This window comes from Aulostomus chinensis, chromosome 23 (genome assembly GCF_037954235.1).
Source record: "Aulostomus chinensis isolate RoL2024-O1b breed Wild chromosome 23, RoL_Achi_v1.0, whole genome shotgun sequence".
NCBI lineage: Eukaryota > Metazoa > Chordata > Actinopteri > Syngnathiformes > Aulostomidae > Aulostomus > Aulostomus chinensis.
The window spans coordinates 2674760-2692672 of NC_141342.1; the positions used below are offsets into that span (position 1 = coordinate 2674760).

Consider the following 17913-nt stretch of genomic DNA (forward strand, 5'->3'; position numbering starts at 1 on the left):
TGCTGATGGAGAATTGTTGGGTGTAGATTCATTGAAGGAGTGAGGTACTGGACCTGCTCTACCTGTGAAGTGTCATGAGATAACTTTTGTTGTCATTTGGCGCTACATGAATAGAATTGACTTGACTTAACACCCACTTTGACTGGGTGCAGACAGCTCAGCTTTACCTGAGCAGAGGGAGAAGCTTGACCGGCCACCCTGTCAAGACTAGTGTATCGGTGCCCTCTTGTGGGGGGGGCACACAATACATACTGTCTGTGCATGCGTCTATCGCAGGAACAGCAGTGAGGTGCCTGGACCAACAGCACTGTCACAGCTGAGGACGTTGGTCTCCACAGGTAGCTTTATGACTCGTGCTGACTACACGTCACTGAACTCAAAACATCAATGACAAACATACGAAATTTGACAACAACCATACTTGAGTATTTGCTGTTATTAGGGCCTGAGCCAGAAGGTACTTCTGGCGAAGACCCTATTATGTTTGCTCGGCAGAGCAACACATTAGCAGCACTAAAAACACTAAAAACACACACTAAACAGTGTCCCAGGCCCCCCCAACACCCATGAGGCAACTGGGCCAGACGGCCCGGAGCCAGTTTTCACATACACACCCATTCAAAACCTGGTATTATACTGTTCTTCTCTCAATGAGTGCGCGCTATATGCGCATAATGCGCATAACGCGCATAATCTAATTTGACCCCCTGAACATGCATGAAATTCGCTGAATTTCGGCACAATCGTTCGGTATGTCTCAACATTCACTAATCAAAAACAAAAACGCCACAAAAGTCTCTAGCGCCACCTAGGGAGCCACACAAAAAAAAGATAATTTTTTTAAATTTCGCGCGCTATAACTCCTCACACAAAACTCCCACAGACATGGGACCAACACCGTTGGACTCGTCTCATCAAGACGAACAATTCTTACACTCTGACCCCTCACCTATCTCCAACAGAATGTCCACAAATTGGACAAAACTGTCAAAATCAGGACTTTTTTTACTCCCCGAACAAAATCTATCTCCTCCTAAACCGTAAATGCCAGGGCTTCCAAACTTTCACACATTACTCTCCCAACTGTGCTCTTCAAAAATCTTTAAAGGCTAATATACTACGCGCTCGGTTTGGATTTTATAAGCCCTCAAAGTGGGGGAGACACGTTTCACGCTTACAATGGAAGTCAATGGGGAGGCCGTGTCCTCTCATGGTACATACTCTCGAACAAATGCTTCTCACGTCTATACCATACATCGCACAGCTTTTAAAAACATATCACTGTATTCCTGACAAAAATCCCTACAAAAATATGGTATTTTGTGTTACTTTCCACCAACGTAGGCCGAGTTATTCAGCTTTTACACACTACATTTCTCTTAATCCTCCACTCTCTCCACTTTAGCACAGATCAAAGAAAGTGCAGCGGGGGAGGGGTTCTTAATGGGCCAGCTGGCAGCTCTGCTCTCAGCTCTGCTCTCAGCTCTGACAGACATGGCAGACATTTGTTTACTGTAGTCATGGAAACCACAATTGGAGCTTCTCTGCCCTCATGTACATACTCTCAAACAAACACTTGTCGCTTCTAAATTAAAACACTCACACCTTCAAAAAGCACACCATTGAATTCCTGAGAAAAACTCTACGCACTGATGTCTTTACATTCCACTTTTGACCCATATATGCAGAGTTATGACTGTGTTTCACAGTTAAACTGCCAAATCCTCCTCTGCTCTCAGCTCTGACACAGATGGCAGAGAGCGAGCAGAGAAGGGAGGGGCTCTTAAAGGGCCGGCTCTCAACTCTGCAGTCGCACTGTGCAGCGCACTGAGGCTCGTATCTCCTAAACTACAAGGCCTAGGGATTTGCCGATTACACCGTTGGATTCGGGCCGGCGATCCGGCCGCGGTTAGGCGGGGGCTCAGGCCCTAACAACGCTGCTTGCAGCTTTAATTATGTTTATTTTTTCTGTTTTGTATCAGTTGCAGGCTTGTACTGGACTATTATGACCCTCAACTAGATTTTCTCCACTGCCTTTAACGGTCTTTAGCAAAAGCTGTTGTCTTTGAGAGCTTTTGTCACCACCATTCCAATTTACGGTTAACTTAACATCATAACATCATCTGATGTGATGAACTCCTAACAACATATTTCCCTCACCTTGAACACCCATTTCTGTGTTTCTCTGCATATTCATTGTCAGGACTCTGTAGAGGGATCATCATATTGTTCAAAGCTACCCTCTCCCTCTGTCTTTTTCAGTTCCCCTCCACACCTTGCGCTTTTGTTATTTAGCTCCATCACATAGTTCCCAGATTGTTTTTTTTATTGCCTCAGGTCCTGCCTCAGGTGGAGGAGTTTAAGTATCTCAGGGTCTTGTTCACGAGTGAGGGTAGGATGGAGCAGAAGATTGCCAGGCGGATTGGGGCGGCATCCGTGGTGATGCGGGAGCTAAACCAGTCTGTTGTGGTGAAGAGGGAGCTTAGCCCAAAGGCGAGGCTCTTGATGAACCGATAAATCTACATTCCAACCCTCACCTGTGGTCACAAACTCTGGGTAATGACCAAAAGAAAAAAGATCGCGAATTCAAGTTTGTTGAAATGAGTTTCCTCCTCAGGGTGGCTGGGCTGCCCCTCAGAGACAGGGTGAGAAGCTCAATCATTCGGGAGGGACTCAGTCAGTCAGTCAGTCAGTAGAGCCGCTGCTCCTCCATGTTGAGAGGAGTCAGTTGAGGTGGTTCGGGCATCTGGTGAGGACACCTCCCTTGGGAGGTGTTCCAGGTATGCCCAACCGGGAGGAGGCCTCAAGGTTGACTCAGGATATGCTGGAGGGATTATATCTCTCGGCTGGCCTGTGAACACCTCAGGATTCCCCCTGAAGAGCTGGTGGAAGTGGCTGGGGAGAGGAGAGGCTGGGCTTCCTTGCTGTGGCTGCTGCCCCTGCGACCCGGACCAACCTGATTAAGCGGAGGAGGAAGACGATGACGACGAAAAGAGAGATTACATTTTCAGACAGTTCACATCAAATCTACAGCTGAGTTGACATAAAAATTAACAGTTAACTATTTTTTATCATGATGGGGTTGAGGTTTTTAGCTAAAAGGGGCTTTAAGTCCATATTTAGCATCACATGGCATTGAGGAAGCATACATTTTTTTCCCCAACATAATTGTTCTCTACAATTTTTCCACATAACAGAACTGAAATGTCAAGCGTTCCAATCTCAATCTGACAATAAAACAATGAAATATAGGTCAGAAAAGATGCTAATATTTACTTCTTTTTGAAGCATGTTCTTGTAAAGACTTGTATGATGTCACTACCTTAGTGCTGAAGAAATGGGACTAAACCATTATTTTAATAGAGGGCAGGATGATTTTTTTCTGAAACAATATATTTGTAATTAAAGTAGACAGATGATGATTATATTAGCATCAAAAATGTGGCATTAATTGCAGTTTTTCTTAGTTTCATATGCAATGAAAAAGTAATGATGCTGAGTGGGATTATGAAAATATTCATTATTCCGTAACAATCCTTTAAAAGATATTTTTGTTTTTATTTTTTGATTTTATAATTCAGATACTTGGATCTGTTAAAAAATGGCTTTAAATACATTCAGTGTTTTAGTTTATTTAGAAATCTTAGACATAGAGCTTGGGGACATAAAGGGCCCCCAATTCAGAGAATCACCCACAAGCACATAAGTGACTTGACCACATGCTGCAAGTTCTGTCTATTGAGCAACACATATGTATTTCTGTGGATGCATGCTGGCTCTGAAAACAACATACCGTGTGCTAACATAAACGTATGAACGTATAAACACACAACTGACGATGCCCTGTAATGTTACACATTTATACCATATTTTATGAGGACAAAAAAGCTGTTTGTTTACTATTCCCTCATTGAAACCTGCGAGGTAGCAACAGTATGACACAACTGCAAAAACTCGGTTCTAACTCACAGTCTTATGCTAACTTTTGCATGTTTCTCATATTTGGTTATTTTATCTTTGTGTCACAAATTTTATCATGCTTTTACTACTTTGCTTACCTAAACTATACAATGACAAAAGCACACAAGTGACTTTACCGGCTGCAGGCTCCATCCATGACACGTGCACAGTTTTTGTGTCTCTCCTAAGATCCCTTCAGCTGTCTGTCAGTGCATGAGTGAGCTTCACTCCTTGTAAACTTACATAAAAACACAAAAATATTACAGTAGTAATTGTACATTTAGACTTGTCAGACATGAAACATAAGCAATAATAGAACAGCATAATGAATGAGAGTGGGGGGGGGTCACGTGTCAATTCTCCGTTATGATAACTCAGATTTACTTTGGGCCCTTCATGAACAGTGTTTCACACACCTTGTTGCAGTGCTTTTTTTCTTGCTTTTTTGTGCTCAACATGAATATGCAGTATGTTCATACAGTACAAAACTCTGTCCAAAAGACTGTGTGTGCTCCCTCCCGACAGGGTCTCCCGCCAAAGGGGAATTATCTGGCATCGGAAGAGATCCCTTCCTTGCAGGAGCAGAACAGCATCCTGAGGTCTGTGGTTTCCCAGATGAGAAAGGCCATGGAGGATCTCACTTATCCCCGTGCCCAGACAAAACCCCTTGAATCCTCTTCTCAGACAGTTCAGTGTCCAGCAGCCCCTGTTGCTCAGGTTTCCATCAACCCTACTGCTGATACCCAGAGGGGCCCTGAACCACCATCCCAAACCCTGGGCATCTCCTCCAAAATCACCCCCGCAGGTGTGGACAGCTTACTTTGCCACATATGAGGTGGATTAGTTCCACAGGTGTACAATAACATTTATGACTGCATGTTCTACAGTAAGTCATACTAACTTCTTTTCCCAGCTCCAGACTACACTTGGGCACTGGAGGAGGAGGTGTGCAAGCTAAAGGCTCAATGCAGAAACCTTGAGGGGCAGCTAGAGGGCGCTACAGGGCGTCCTAGCTGGACTCCAGCCATAATCAGGCCTCCAGTGTGCCAAGGAAACCTACATCCTCATAACCAGGGACTTAACCAAGGTATTTTTAATCAGTCTCTCATGGGAGCATCAGTTATTTTGAAAGATGTTTCCGACAATATCATTCTAACAAAAATTAAATCCACTGCCCAAATAGAAAAGATTGTACTTGAAGATGACTGCATTAATTATTATTATCTGATGTATTATTGGAGGGTGAATTAAATCAGACCATCACATTACTGATCTCATTATTAAAAAATAGATCATATTCATATTTGATTGCAATGCTGGAAAGTAATTTGAAATACTTAACCCCTTATTAAAACATCAAAGTACGCACTATAAACACGAACTACACAACGCAATGACAAAACAAAATATGCACAAAGATGGTGAACTCACACGGCAGCAGCATAGCCATGAATCTTCTCAACTGATTCCCGAAAGTGGAAATCCAGAGCTTCAGAGAACCTTTGCTCTGCTCTTTTCTGTCTGAATTTACTGGGCCATGCAGATGGAGGGGTCTTTAATTATTTCAATTATGTAGTAATGGAATGAGGAAAAGGTAAGTAGGGAGTAATAATATTCTGTCCTCTGATGTGGAGGATGGAGGAGGTATTTGTGTTCTTTTATTAATGTGGAGAAAAGAACCTTCATCCTTTATGGCAATTTTACATGTAGTGGAACATGTTTATTCTTACAGTACTTTGCTGTGATATTATGTAAATTACCCAATGCCATGTAATGTAGCATAAGACAAAACACATCTTCAGTGTCTCAATGCAAGCTTTAAGATAAACCGCATAAAGTGATACTTCACCCAAAAATGTACTGATCCTTTCAAGTACTCACACATGAGTGTGTAGAGCTCAAAAAGATGTCTTGTCCCCTTTTGCATCACATCTTTTTGCCTCCTGATAGCTGAAAGAGACAGCTTTGTATTTTGAACTTGAAGCTCATGTTGACTGAAGGCTGACAGGAGCAAAACTGCTCAAAACCTGTTCACGAAACCCTGAAGCACATTGTTCAGTAGAACTTCAACTGACTTCAGCCCCAGCAGTTTGGCATCAGCTGATCCATCTTCCTGTACATGCCCACACTTTTTCAAGTCAAATTTGAATTCTTTGTGGATTACTGAGCAAAGAGCTGGATGAGGAATATGTGGATTATACCTGCCAGTTAGTGCTGTACGTTATGGTGAAAAGGTGCGATTATAGTGGACAATATCGCAATTTGTAAATTTGAGATAGAAAGTCATAATTAACATAGTAAATTAAAATAATTAGATAGTAATAGTAATTAGGTCCCTCTTTTTCAAACAATTCTTACCTATCCATCCATCCATCCATCCATTGTCTTCCGCTTATCCTGTTAAGGGTTGCGGGGGGGTGGAGCCTATCCCAGCGTCTACAGGCAAGAGGCAGGGTTCACCCTGGACAGGTCTCCAGTCCAGGGTCAGGGCCAACACATAGAGACAGACAACCATTCACACTCACAGTCACACCTACGGTCAATTTAGAGTATCAATCAGCCTCGTCCCCTCTTGATGTCTTTGGACTGTGGGAGGAAGCTGGAGTACCAGAGAGAACCCACACAGGAACAGGGAGAACATGCAGACTCCCAATTCTTACCTATTATTTCATAATTATCTTTTTTTTTCTAAACACATACTTATGACTAATTATATCACAAAATGCCATAAATGTCTGTGGATCCACTCCTTCAATTTCTCACAGAGGGAACGCAGCTGCATGGTGCAGTTCAAACATCCAACCGTTAGAATAAGAGGATGTTATTTTTGAGTTGAGACTGTGAGTTAGCTGTGTAATGTATATGTATTGTATTTAATATTTACCTTTCCTATGTCCTTTCCCTCTTGTGTGGATGGGGTATGGGTCCTCAGGTAGTGTGTGCTTGGAGAAATGTGCCAATTCCACTGCGTTGAAGAAGCAGGAGGTCAGAGTGGCACATATCGAGTCTGCTCTCGCCAACATCATGGAACAGGTAATGGAAGAGATTTAAAGCTACTGGTCTCTTTCCACAGTCAATGTGCAGATAGCGGCAATGATTGTATCGCTCTGTTAGGGACTTTTTTTTGTAGAGTCAGTTTTTCTGTGAGAGGATGAGAAAATCAACTGCTGGGTGATCAACTGCGGTGAACCAATTTGTTTCCATTTCATCCCTTTTGTCTTCCTTGTCCTGGTGCATCAGTTTCAAGAGGAGAACCTGCGATGGCAGCAGCTGGCTTCAGGTGTGATGTCTGGTGCTCCATTTGGAAAAGTTCAAGCTGCTAAAAGCAGCCTCCCCCTGATGCACACAAGGCTGAAACAGGCAGCGTCCTACATCGCCCGCCTGAACAGAGAGAAGCAGCAGCTGATAGAGATGGGCAACCGCCTCCGTGCACAGATCGGCACTGCTGGACGACAGGGTACATTACCAGACCCACTCATTCTCCACAAATCATGTGATAGATAACTTACACAAGTGGAAGTTCTCTTTGCTAAACAAATTAACATTACCAGGGTCTGCACAAGATGGAACAGAGCCAGTGGAGCCAGAGAGAGACTCCTCTACAGAGAAACAAAGAGACCAACATGGCCGTCTGTCTGCTCTGGAACACTTACAATACCAGCTTACCACACAGGTACCTGTTTAGTGCCCATCATATCTCCAAATCCTCCTCTCATCATTAAAGGAACGGGCTAACTGTTCATGGAATACAAGTACTGGCCACCTGTCCCAGAGCTGGAAAATAAGATGGACCTCATTCTCTCCTTACTGGTGCTTTAAGGAGCTGAGACCCACATCGTCTCAGCTCAGGAGGGATTATCATCGTACCCAAGAGTGAATAGCACTCTGGACATGGCCTGCTATTTGGATCTAACAGTCGTGAAGATGGTGTATTATTTATAAAATGAAACATTGCCATTAATGGATGTTCAGAGATGGGAGCTGGTAAAAGACTTGAAAGGAAAATGGGACTGGAGGAGACAAGTTGGGGGTAAAACCTAGACCCTCTGGTGGTATGGGCAGAGTGGGTCCACTAACATGTTTGTGTCCTTAGGAGCTGCAGTACGCTGTGAAGCAGCGAGCCGTCACTGTTGTCAAACAGCCCCCTGAGACTGACAACCCAGGTCCTCCCACTAGAGGAGAGGCCAACCCCTGTTCCCCAGGGAATAAATGCACAGACAGGCCTGAGGTGAGAGTTGAGTCTTAACTAGTGCATTAATAGACGAGCACTTAAGCTACTCCCAACATTCATCTTGTGCAAAACTGAATCAGACTTTATTCCCACATATTTTCTTATATCTGTAAAATAATCTAAGCATTTAAAAGCAAGCGCAACATTTCAAAATTGATTCTTCTGGATGCTCTGTAAGTAAAACATCTTAAAATTATCTTTTTCTGTAGGTTTCAAAAACTACAGAGAACACTTGTGGCCAGCCACCAAGCTCGTTGGAAGTGAAGCTACAGCCTCAGCCAGGTCTGTCCAGGTCGCACTGGCACTCAGAGGAATCTCTACTCCACTTACAAGAGCTGTGGGACATACTGGACCATGGACTCAGTCTGTCTACTTTCTCAGGGGGTAACCTCACCTCATTTCTTACTTCATGTTTCGTCCTGTTCTCTGAGGTGTCTCATCATGAGATGCAGTGCAGTAATTTCAAGTTTTATGGGCTGGCAGAACCATACCCCAGTCCCCCATCATAGCCACTTCAGAAGTACTTCATAGTGGCGTATCTGCTGGCATTTCCCAGGTGGTGGCGCATTGCCCAATGGTGGTAGTCGTCTCCTTCCGGGTGGACTGAAAATCTGAAGGGAGAATCAAGTTAGGTCTATTTAATAACCCACGATGTACCCGTGTGACACCCACTGTCCCTCAGTCTGGTTTAAAAGCATGCAGATAAGAGGTGCAGAGATGTACAAGAAGCAGCTTGTCCTGGAAGGTGGGCTGCTGTGGGTGAAGATGCCCCCCCCCCCCCCATTAAATATTAAGCAAACAATAATACATTTGTACAGATGGCTGCTCCACCAAGCCACTTCAAAATGTTATACTCCAACTGCCAAACGTGTATTCTCCTCCCCAAAAGGAAGGAATGCACTTTCCAGAACATAACTCATTCCTGTAGAAGTGCTTTTTCTTTTTTATTGAACCTATTTTTAACACACAGACGTTTCAGTAGGATTTTTGATTGTTTCTACATTATTCAAACCAAACCATACCCAAGCACTGCACACTGACTATTTTCCTCAATGTTTTCTCTGGATGATGATATTTCACACACAGCAACACATGGCCGAAATCTGCAACCCTACCCATCCTGATACACAGTGATTCATCACATAAATTATCTGAATAATTACACATGTGGCACACTCTTCAATGTTAAGCACCCAGAGAGTCATTTTGGTAATGAACAGGACCCTTCCATGCAGTATGAAATTAGCTGCAGTCAGTGGATTTGTGAGAACGCGGAGGGGAGAGGTGTTTCCCAATGTGTGGCCTTGTGGGTGAAATTTCAGTGGCTATTGGCTGCCCAGGGAACAGTTTCTCAACCACAGGGTTCACTAGATCAGACTGACATGCAGTGACCTGGCAAACAGTCGAGCAGTGAGTTTATCAGGAATCTTAAACAGCTGTTTGAGTAAATATTAGCTTCTTTGTGGTGAGAAAGGACATATTGGACAGTTGTGTCTGTTGCCAGTGACATCATGTAGCCTCAGCGCTGTAACCAGACAGCATGATCCGTGATTTCATCAGTCAGTCTGCTCGCATGTTCTGGATTTCACCAAATTTCAACTCTAAGTTTTGCAATAATGTTTAAACAGCAAGTAATATGATGAATGAATGGCAGGAGAAAAAGGGTCGGCACCACAGGGGGCATTTGTTAGCCATACCTCAGGTTATTTTGCCCCACCCACAGACCAAGCTGAAACTTTGCTAAATTAAATGATAGTGACAATTGAAAACCACATATTTGTATTTATTTGGGAAGTTGTTTTTTTTTTATTTGTTATCATAATGTTAAAAAAACTAAATTCATGGATGACAGTTGACCCTCCAACTTCTTCCACTTTCCTCCCACCTGTGGTTACATGCTGGTCATCGGTGGTTTGAACCTAAACTTGATTATATTAATATTAAAGACACCATCCAATGAAAACACGGTGAAGAAGTCACCTCTCCTGTCTGTGTCTGAAGGGGAAAGTGACGGGAGCAGGAGAGAGGTTGCTGAGCCTGGTGATGCAGGAGTGACAGTGCGTGGTATCAGTGCTCTCATCCATACCCACCCCTCAGCTGTGGTCCAGCAGACGAGGAAACCCTCCAAAACACCGTCGAACACTTCCAAGACCTGCAGACCTGGAGTCCATGGCAGAGCCAGCAGGATTAGAAACTACAATCTTAAAGACTGACACACAATGACAACAGTCTGTCAGTGTAAAAATGATGGCGCAGATGTCAGTGTTATCTGAGCTCATCATGTCGAAAGAAATCCTGTTTTGTAGATAGACTCATTCAGTTTTAAAGATGTGGACAGGAAGTGATGAAGAAGACAAAGGGAAAAATGATAAATTTGACGCATACAAGGACCTAAAGTGGTAAGTGGTGTTACATCCGCCCCGGGTGAAACTCTTCACTGGCAGGTGAAAAAAATGTAGCCACAACAACTCCTCGTGTGATGGAGTAACCACGTAGTTGTCCTCAGGGCTCCCCAGAGGAGGTGCAGCAACGAGCCAGACAGCTTGATGAGGTGAAGTGGTAATATACAACTGGAAACGGGCGAGAGGGTCAAACAACATCAACATCGGATCTTACACGTCTGTGGGGACAATCAGCAAAGCAAACCATCGGCTTTGCTGTCATTGTTTATTTAATCTTCAGGATTATTGAAATGTTTTTCTTAAATCCATTCTGTTGTTGCAAACTGATAAACTCGCTTACTTTTATTCTCTCGATAAAATGTTCAAACAGTCTGGTTGCACTGATTCAATTCAGTAGCGACACCTGCAAATATGACAGCGATGTGTGGTGAAAATAAACTGTAATCTGCCTGAAAAGTGCTTCGATATGAGGGAGGGGCTCCCCCTGAGACAACAAGGATGCTGTTTAGGCCTCTTTTGCGCCGGTCATCTGATCTGGCAACCCTAAGTCCTACTGTCCCCCGTGGGGACAAAAAAATGTATATCTGTCCTAGTGAGAGAAGTCAATACTGCAAACAACAATAGAACACCAAAAAACTTCACGAAGAGTGATGATAAAAAATATCAACATGTCCTGGTTACGTGATTACCCAGTCAATGGAGCGGGGTTGCCTCCTCCCCTGCTGTCAGATCTGCAGCTTGGACGCCCCTCCCCACGAAAGGAGACTGTTTTCTTAGTCAAAGTACTGAAGCTCTTATTTTCATGATGAGACACATTGTGCTCTTGCATGTTTGTGTAATGTTCAGAACTCCACCGACTTTAACTTTTGTGACCACTGCTGATACTGACGTTTAATAAATTTTGATATTGATTTATCTGCTAGTCGCCCTAAATCTATGATTACCATCCGCGAAATGTTTGTAGTTTCAAAACAAAGAGTATGTAAAATAGCAAAATGAAGTAATGCATTTGTCACATACGGTATAGTGATAATATCATTGTACTTGTACACAGCATTTTTAAGTTGTCATGGTGAAATTCATGTGCTGTTGAATAGTTGAATGTACATAAAACACACTGTTTGAATTCCTTACTAATAAAATATTGACGTAGAATCTCTTCATATTCGGGCAAAATGAAGTCTATGCCAATATTGGTCCCAGCCTTTGCCTGGGTTAGGGTCTCGTTCACCTGTTCTCACACACGCACACACACACACACACACACACACACACACACACACACACACACACACACACACTGATGGTGGAGGCTCCCATGCAAGGTACCAACCTACTCATCAGGAGCAATTAGAGTTTCAGTATCTTGCACAAGGACACTTCGATATGGTCACCGTGGTAACTGAGGATTGAACCAGTAATCCTTGGTAACTAGATGACCCTTCTACCGCCAAGCATGTTCACATGTAAACAAACATTTCAGAGGATGGACTTGAAAATTTGCCTCAAGTGCGTGGAAAAATAATAGGAATTTATCATTTAAAATATACATATATATGAACCCTTAAATGAATACATCCAATATACTGGTAATGTAACAGAAAACATGCAATTTAATCTCTCTCCTTGCACTTTTTTGTTTCATTTAAATCTTGTCTGACAACATGGGCCATGAAATGAACAAAAACCACTTAGTTTAAAGACTTGTCTGACTCCTAAACGTCACAGCAGCGAGTGTGGTTGTCAGCCCACGAATACAGAAGTCAGTGTGTGCTTTTAAGGACAGAGTAGGTCAGTAGGAACACATCATTCCGTCCAAAGCATGAACTTCAGTAACCCCTACGAAGTCAGGCCAGCCATCCCGGCCCGTCATCCGTCGGCCCCGCCCTCTAATCACGCTATCTCGCACAGAAACCGGCTCGGCGCGTGTGATTGGATGAAGCCCTACACCCCCGCCACGTCTTTCGCCAATCCAGCTGTCACTCAGGATTTGTTAGGGTCACCCACGTGCGCCGGCGCAAACAGACGCTGATTTGTAAATTCAGGTTCAATGTGAAGTTACGTAACGTTACCGCTGCTGTCACCACCCGGGAAGCTTGATTGACAGGTCCGAACGTGAACGTGACTCACCGGGTGCTGGGAGAGGACAGAGCGGGTTTGACCTGTTGTTGGTCGGAACTGATCAAAATAAAATAGATTTAAAAAAGCTGATGGACGTGACGAGGCACGCTATTTCTATTGACGTCATCACTTTAAATTCACTACAGGGAGGGACACGTTCCAAATCCCTTTTTTTAAACTAATTTATGCTATGCTATGTTATGCTTTATTAAGTTGGACAAAAATATCTCGCTCTTGGTTTCATTTTATTGACATTCTTGATGAATCCTGCTCCTCTGACTTTCTATGGGTGAAGCTTCTCGGTCATCCAGGTCGTGGTACCTCTTAAGCGCTCAGCCGAAGCCGGCTGGGGTGTTGCGGTTGTCTCGAAGATGTTGCGCTTCTCATCCAAAAGGCTTCTTCAGCTCTAAATCACTGGTACCCGCTCAACGTCGACCTATAAATGTGAGCATGTTGCCAGCGTTTAAATGCAAAGCACCACTGCCCGATGTTGATTCCAACATCTCGTGATGAAGACCAACTTTGACCAACAGAGAAATGACAGGCATGCCAGAAACGCCAGCAGACAGGCAAATATTTGAGGAACAGATGTGCTGAGTCCTGCACGGTATTTATAAAGTTCGCATTCATACCCCTGTCACTCATAAAACATTTGAGTGCCGCAAGTTACACAACCAGAAAAAAAAAATTGTTTGTACATGAGTGGGTTAAGAGTTTACCAAACCACATGAATCAGCCCAGGCTGAAGGGGGTCCCAGCTTCTCCCAGCTCACGGAGCCAGGTGCATTTCGATATGTCGGATATACATGGAATTATACAAAGGGTTCTATCTTCGTCCAAAGAGCTGAACAACGTGTTCTTTCCAGCCATGTCTGTCCAAAAAAAAATGTAAATTGTTGTTCAATGTTGCAGCCAGAGATCGCGCTCTGTACCGTTTATGTGAAGGCGTCTATTCCTGCTTCTTACCCCCGCCTGATGCAGCAGCTTGTCTGCGCACTTTGCCTTGTGATTTCAAACACTTAAAAGTGACTTAAACTGAAACGCCCAAGGATGAATTAGTCAAATCCATAAATCAATAATTACAAAGAATTAATATATAACCGTACATTTTTTGGGGGGTAATTTTGCAGTTTTATAATTTACATAAAAGTAAAGACTAAAAACTAGAATAGAAACTAGAATAATCCTCGTTTTGTAAAGGACTCACTGGAAGAGCTTCAATGACCCCTGGAGTCCGTTGATTGTTCTCATAATCATTTGATTTAGATGTCAGATGTGCGTTGCATGTTGTTTTTGCTCGTCACTGTAAATCTCTATTTTCATTTCTGTCTTCCGAATGTTACGAAACGTCTTGTAATGATGGGTCGGGCCGCGTGGAGGCCGAGGAAGGCCACACGAGCAGCCCACGGACGTCATCCTATTTGTAAGAACACAGCTTGTTATCTCGCTGTCGTAAATCCCATCGTCACAAGATAGCGCAACTTGTGCCAATGCTTTATCTCATTTACTCCAGAAAATGGAAGTTAGTGAACGCATTGTGTCAAGATAATAGAGCTAATATGTTATCAGCACAAGCTTTATTGTCCCTGGTAATGAACCATCGCATTTTAATTGATTTCGTCACCGCAAGATGAGAAAGCTTGTTGTCTTTGATATTGGGGAAATATCCCGTTAGCACAAGATTACAGCATACAGATGGATTGCGTTGAGTCTTTATCATCTTCCGTAGACCGACCACTGACTTCGAATCAGTCTGATAGGAATCAAATATCTTATTTGACAGAGAAGGGCATAGGCTCCAGCCCCCCCCCCCCCCCCCCCCAATAGGAACAAGCGGAAGACAGTGGATGGATGGACAGAGAAGGGCTGATTACAACACCTCGTTCCTACTTTTCCACACTCAGAAGCACCATGGCCATCTGAGGTCTAGAAGCAGAGAAATGTTTAGAGATTAAAAAGAAAGGTAAAGAGCTTCACTGACCTTTTAAAAACACCACTATTTGGTCTAACAGGTCATTGACGGATCAACCTGACAAACGCGATTCAACCGTTCCTGAGTCGCGCGCTCCACTCTGGCTGTGCGCGCTCCCGACATATAGAAACGATCAACGGCGAGGAAGAACTTCGTAACATCGAAAGTACGGCCGGCCGGAGAGTGACGATGCAGGCCGAGTAGCGCTTCGGGTTGAACTCTTGTAACCCCGTCTCTTACTTTTCCTTTTTTCCTCGTGTGACTACCGGGGCGTTCAACGAATTACCCCATCACTGGCTGCTGCCGAGAGCCCTGCCTCTTCTCTCATTGGACTGCTCGGGCAAGCCAAGCTGTCAGCCCATGTGGCGTGGCTAGGCACGATGTGAGACATTTAAATTCATCAGAGAAAAAAGAGTCAAGTACGGATGCTGCCATTAACCTCCTAGACACGGCCGACCATCCCTCCCTACATTTACAGCGCTGTGGACCACCAAAGGGCAGCTAACGATAGGGAATACATGCTAAGCGGGCGCTAGCATCTCCCCAAGCGGCTCCAATTCGTGACTTTTCGGAACAAACCGGTCGAAGCGACACAGGTAGGACCGCTAACGACTGTTAGCTGTGTGTTTGAGGATAAATGCGTGACTTCATCCCGCCTGTGGAGGCTCTCCGATAGCTGGTCACGCTGATAATGCCCGGCTATGTGACGCAGTTTACACCAGCTTGTGCAAACGTTTTATTGTGAAATGTTTCCCTTGCTAAATGTTAGTCGGCTAACCTCAGCATTTCATTGTGCGCGAATAATATAGTCGCGCAACTTTTATTTCCACAATTGATAACTTTGCGAAACCCTCGAGGAGCCAAGAGCTATTCAAGCTAAAACCATCAGAAGTATTTTAACAAATTAAAAAAAAAAAGAAAAAGAAATATGCCTGATATATTTCACGGTGTGGCTGAGACATAATACATACAGCTCAAGTGTGAAAATGTGTTCCTAGCCGCTTCAACTCAGCGGTGTGTTAACTAATCAAAGGTTTGTGTGCGTTAATTTATTAAATATAACTCGATAGGAATGCGTCAGTACAACATAGCAACCGTGATATGAAAGCTCCATTCGTCAGCATGGTAATGTTCAGTGTCGGTGGTGCTGGAGAGGTGGTGCTAAGGCTGCATTCCCACTGAAGGAGACAGTGGCCCCAATGGGGTTGTGAAAAAATGAGTTTATTTATTGTAAAGTTTTTGCACATATGCCACTCAGATATAACAATCTGATCTTTCTTTCTAATTCTGATTTGACACACTTCCATAGGCAGTCCTTAATCACATACAAGCCTCTCTCTTTTTTATTTTTGTTTTGTTGGTATAAAAAGAATTTATGTGAGTTGACATGTGAGGAGATGTGTACATGACGCAAATCGGCCACAATTTTGTGCTGCAGGCATCACGGAACAAGATTTTAGATATTTCTTAGTGGACTCGGTGGCTGAGAGGGCAGACAGCGAGGTGTTGTCAAATATTTGGGGCCACGGCATTATGGACTCAAACCCTGAGGGGTCGTTTTCTTGAGAGCAGCGTGAGAAAACTGAATAACCGAAGAATGGCTGCAGCGTCGGCGAACTCACAAGAGCCTGAAAGCTAAGGTCAAAGAAGTTAAAAGAAACATATCATTCTTTGTGCGTGCAGGCAGAACTCAGACTGCTTCACGCTGGACTCTGTTACACGGCAGGCACTTTTTGTTTCTCTAAATGTGAACAGTCTATCGAAAAAAAAATCAGAATTCAGAATCCCGGCTGTCAGAGTGCCTAATTGTCATCTGGTATATATGAGTCAGGAACCCCTGTCAGTACAGGACAACCCTTCAAACTAACTGGGTGCTAGAGTGGGGCTGGAGTGTCAATGCCAACTCATTTTACAAGTTTCCTTTTTGGGGGTCCTTTTTATGTCCTCGTGGGGGTTTTCAAGACTTCGGCTTCTTCTCCAGTGTTTAGTGGAATCTCTATCTTCTGCTGCTTCTGATTTTGAGAAACTGCCATGAGAAACAAATAAAATACAATATATCCCTGTCCCAGTGCTTCACACTGGACTGGTTTCAGTCGGCATGCAGTGGTGTGGTGTGGAGTAAACAGTGCAGCAGTTGTTAGTTACTATACCTTGTACCAGTGATGCTGTATCATGCTGTCTGTCTGGTTTTGTGTAGCAGCATACTAATGAGAGGCCATGTCAGAGGGCCGCATGACGTCCTGCAGGTGACTGAGGCAGCCAGCCACCCTGGGCTGAAGGGTTTAACCTGAGGTTTTAACCCCAGTTGAAGGTCCTGCTGGCCCTAAAAAGAAAGGTGATGGTTGGTAGATGTAGATCAGTGCAGATGTGAGGGTTAACTTTACTCTCTGGAACCACATCAGTTGCAAAAGTGTCAGAAATTCCCTTCCTGGTTGAGGAATTTGCTGTGTGCGGGGACTTTGGAGGTGATAATGAACACCTGGCACTCCACCATCATCACTGCCGGCTTGTCTGTCTATGTGAGCCTTCTGTGTATTAGAGAAGATTGGAATAGCCCTAGAAAAAACAATGAAACGTGTGGAGAAGTATTTTTGAAATATCACACAATGTACTTTAAAAGAAAAAAGATGGTGATTTGTTTTTCCGGAATCACAAGAATAAATAATTGGCTTTGTGCTAAAGATAAGTGTTCAATCACAGAAACATATTGACAGTTTTTGCTTCCAGACATCGGTTCATAAAATGTTTTTTTTAAGAAAAAAGTTTGTTCATGACGTTTTTCAGCCTTAAGTTTAGGTTTACAGACAGAAATGAGATGCAGCTGTCGTGTACCTCGTGTCACCCTCACCCAGGTCTGCAAAGATTTTGTTACAAGAGGTGCAGAATAGATGCCTGTAAGACTGAAGTGAGGGCTAAAAAAGTCTGAAGAGCGTGTTTTAGTGAAGGCGTGTCCTTGGAGTGTGAGAAAAAGCTGGAACTGAAGGAAAATGGCTTTAAACCACATTTGTCCTCCTCAGTCGGAGGACAAGAATCCTAATTCGATGTCGCTTTGTCTGCGTTGTGGTGCCGCCCTCTGTTTTTTGTTTTTCTCTCTCTCTCCTCAAGCTCAGCCAGCAGCACCCCACTGCATGATCTGACTTGTCACAGCCTAACTATGTCCAGGCTGGTAGGGCTGATGGTAGTGTCGTGAGGGATAACTATGAAAGACAATGTACACACTCATTCAT

The 17913-nt window shown here is 43.7% G+C and overlaps 2 protein-coding genes and 1 long non-coding RNA gene across 3 annotated transcripts in view; 2 read left to right on the forward strand and 1 right to left on the reverse strand.

Moving 5' to 3' along the window:
• The window catches only part of ccdc57 (coiled-coil domain containing 57), a 42576-nt gene extending 30857 nt beyond the window's left edge, over positions 1-11719 (forward strand). Inside the window, exons 15-22 of the mRNA XM_086196321.1 lie at positions 4486-4765; positions 4874-5047; positions 6893-6993; positions 7201-7417; positions 7512-7633; positions 8054-8188; positions 8401-8575; positions 10193-11719. Of these exons, the coding sequence (XP_086052447.1) occupies positions 4486-4765; positions 4874-5047; positions 6893-6993; positions 7201-7417; positions 7512-7633; positions 8054-8188; positions 8401-8575; positions 10193-10404 (1416 nt within the window). The 3' untranslated portion in view covers positions 10405-11719. The remainder of the gene's footprint in view (positions 1-4485; positions 4766-4873; positions 5048-6892; positions 6994-7200; positions 7418-7511; positions 7634-8053; positions 8189-8400; positions 8576-10192) is intronic.
• A 1229-nt stretch (positions 11720-12948) lies between these two features.
• LOC147239137 (uncharacterized) lies at positions 12949-13751 on the reverse strand. Its single transcript, XR_015111410.1, has 3 exons — positions 13681-13751; positions 13434-13586; positions 12949-13150 (listed from the first exon to the last, which is right to left on the reverse strand). It is a non-coding gene; the product is annotated as an uncharacterized LOC147239137 (long non-coding RNA).
• Positions 13752-14859: 1108 nt separating this feature from the next.
• Positions 14860-17913, forward strand: part of fasn (fatty acid synthase) — a 40481-nt gene continuing 37427 nt past the window's right edge. Inside the window, exon 1 of the mRNA XM_086194447.1 lies at positions 14860-15282. The gene's annotated coding sequence lies outside the window, so the exon portion shown is untranslated. The remainder of the gene's footprint in view (positions 15283-17913) is intronic.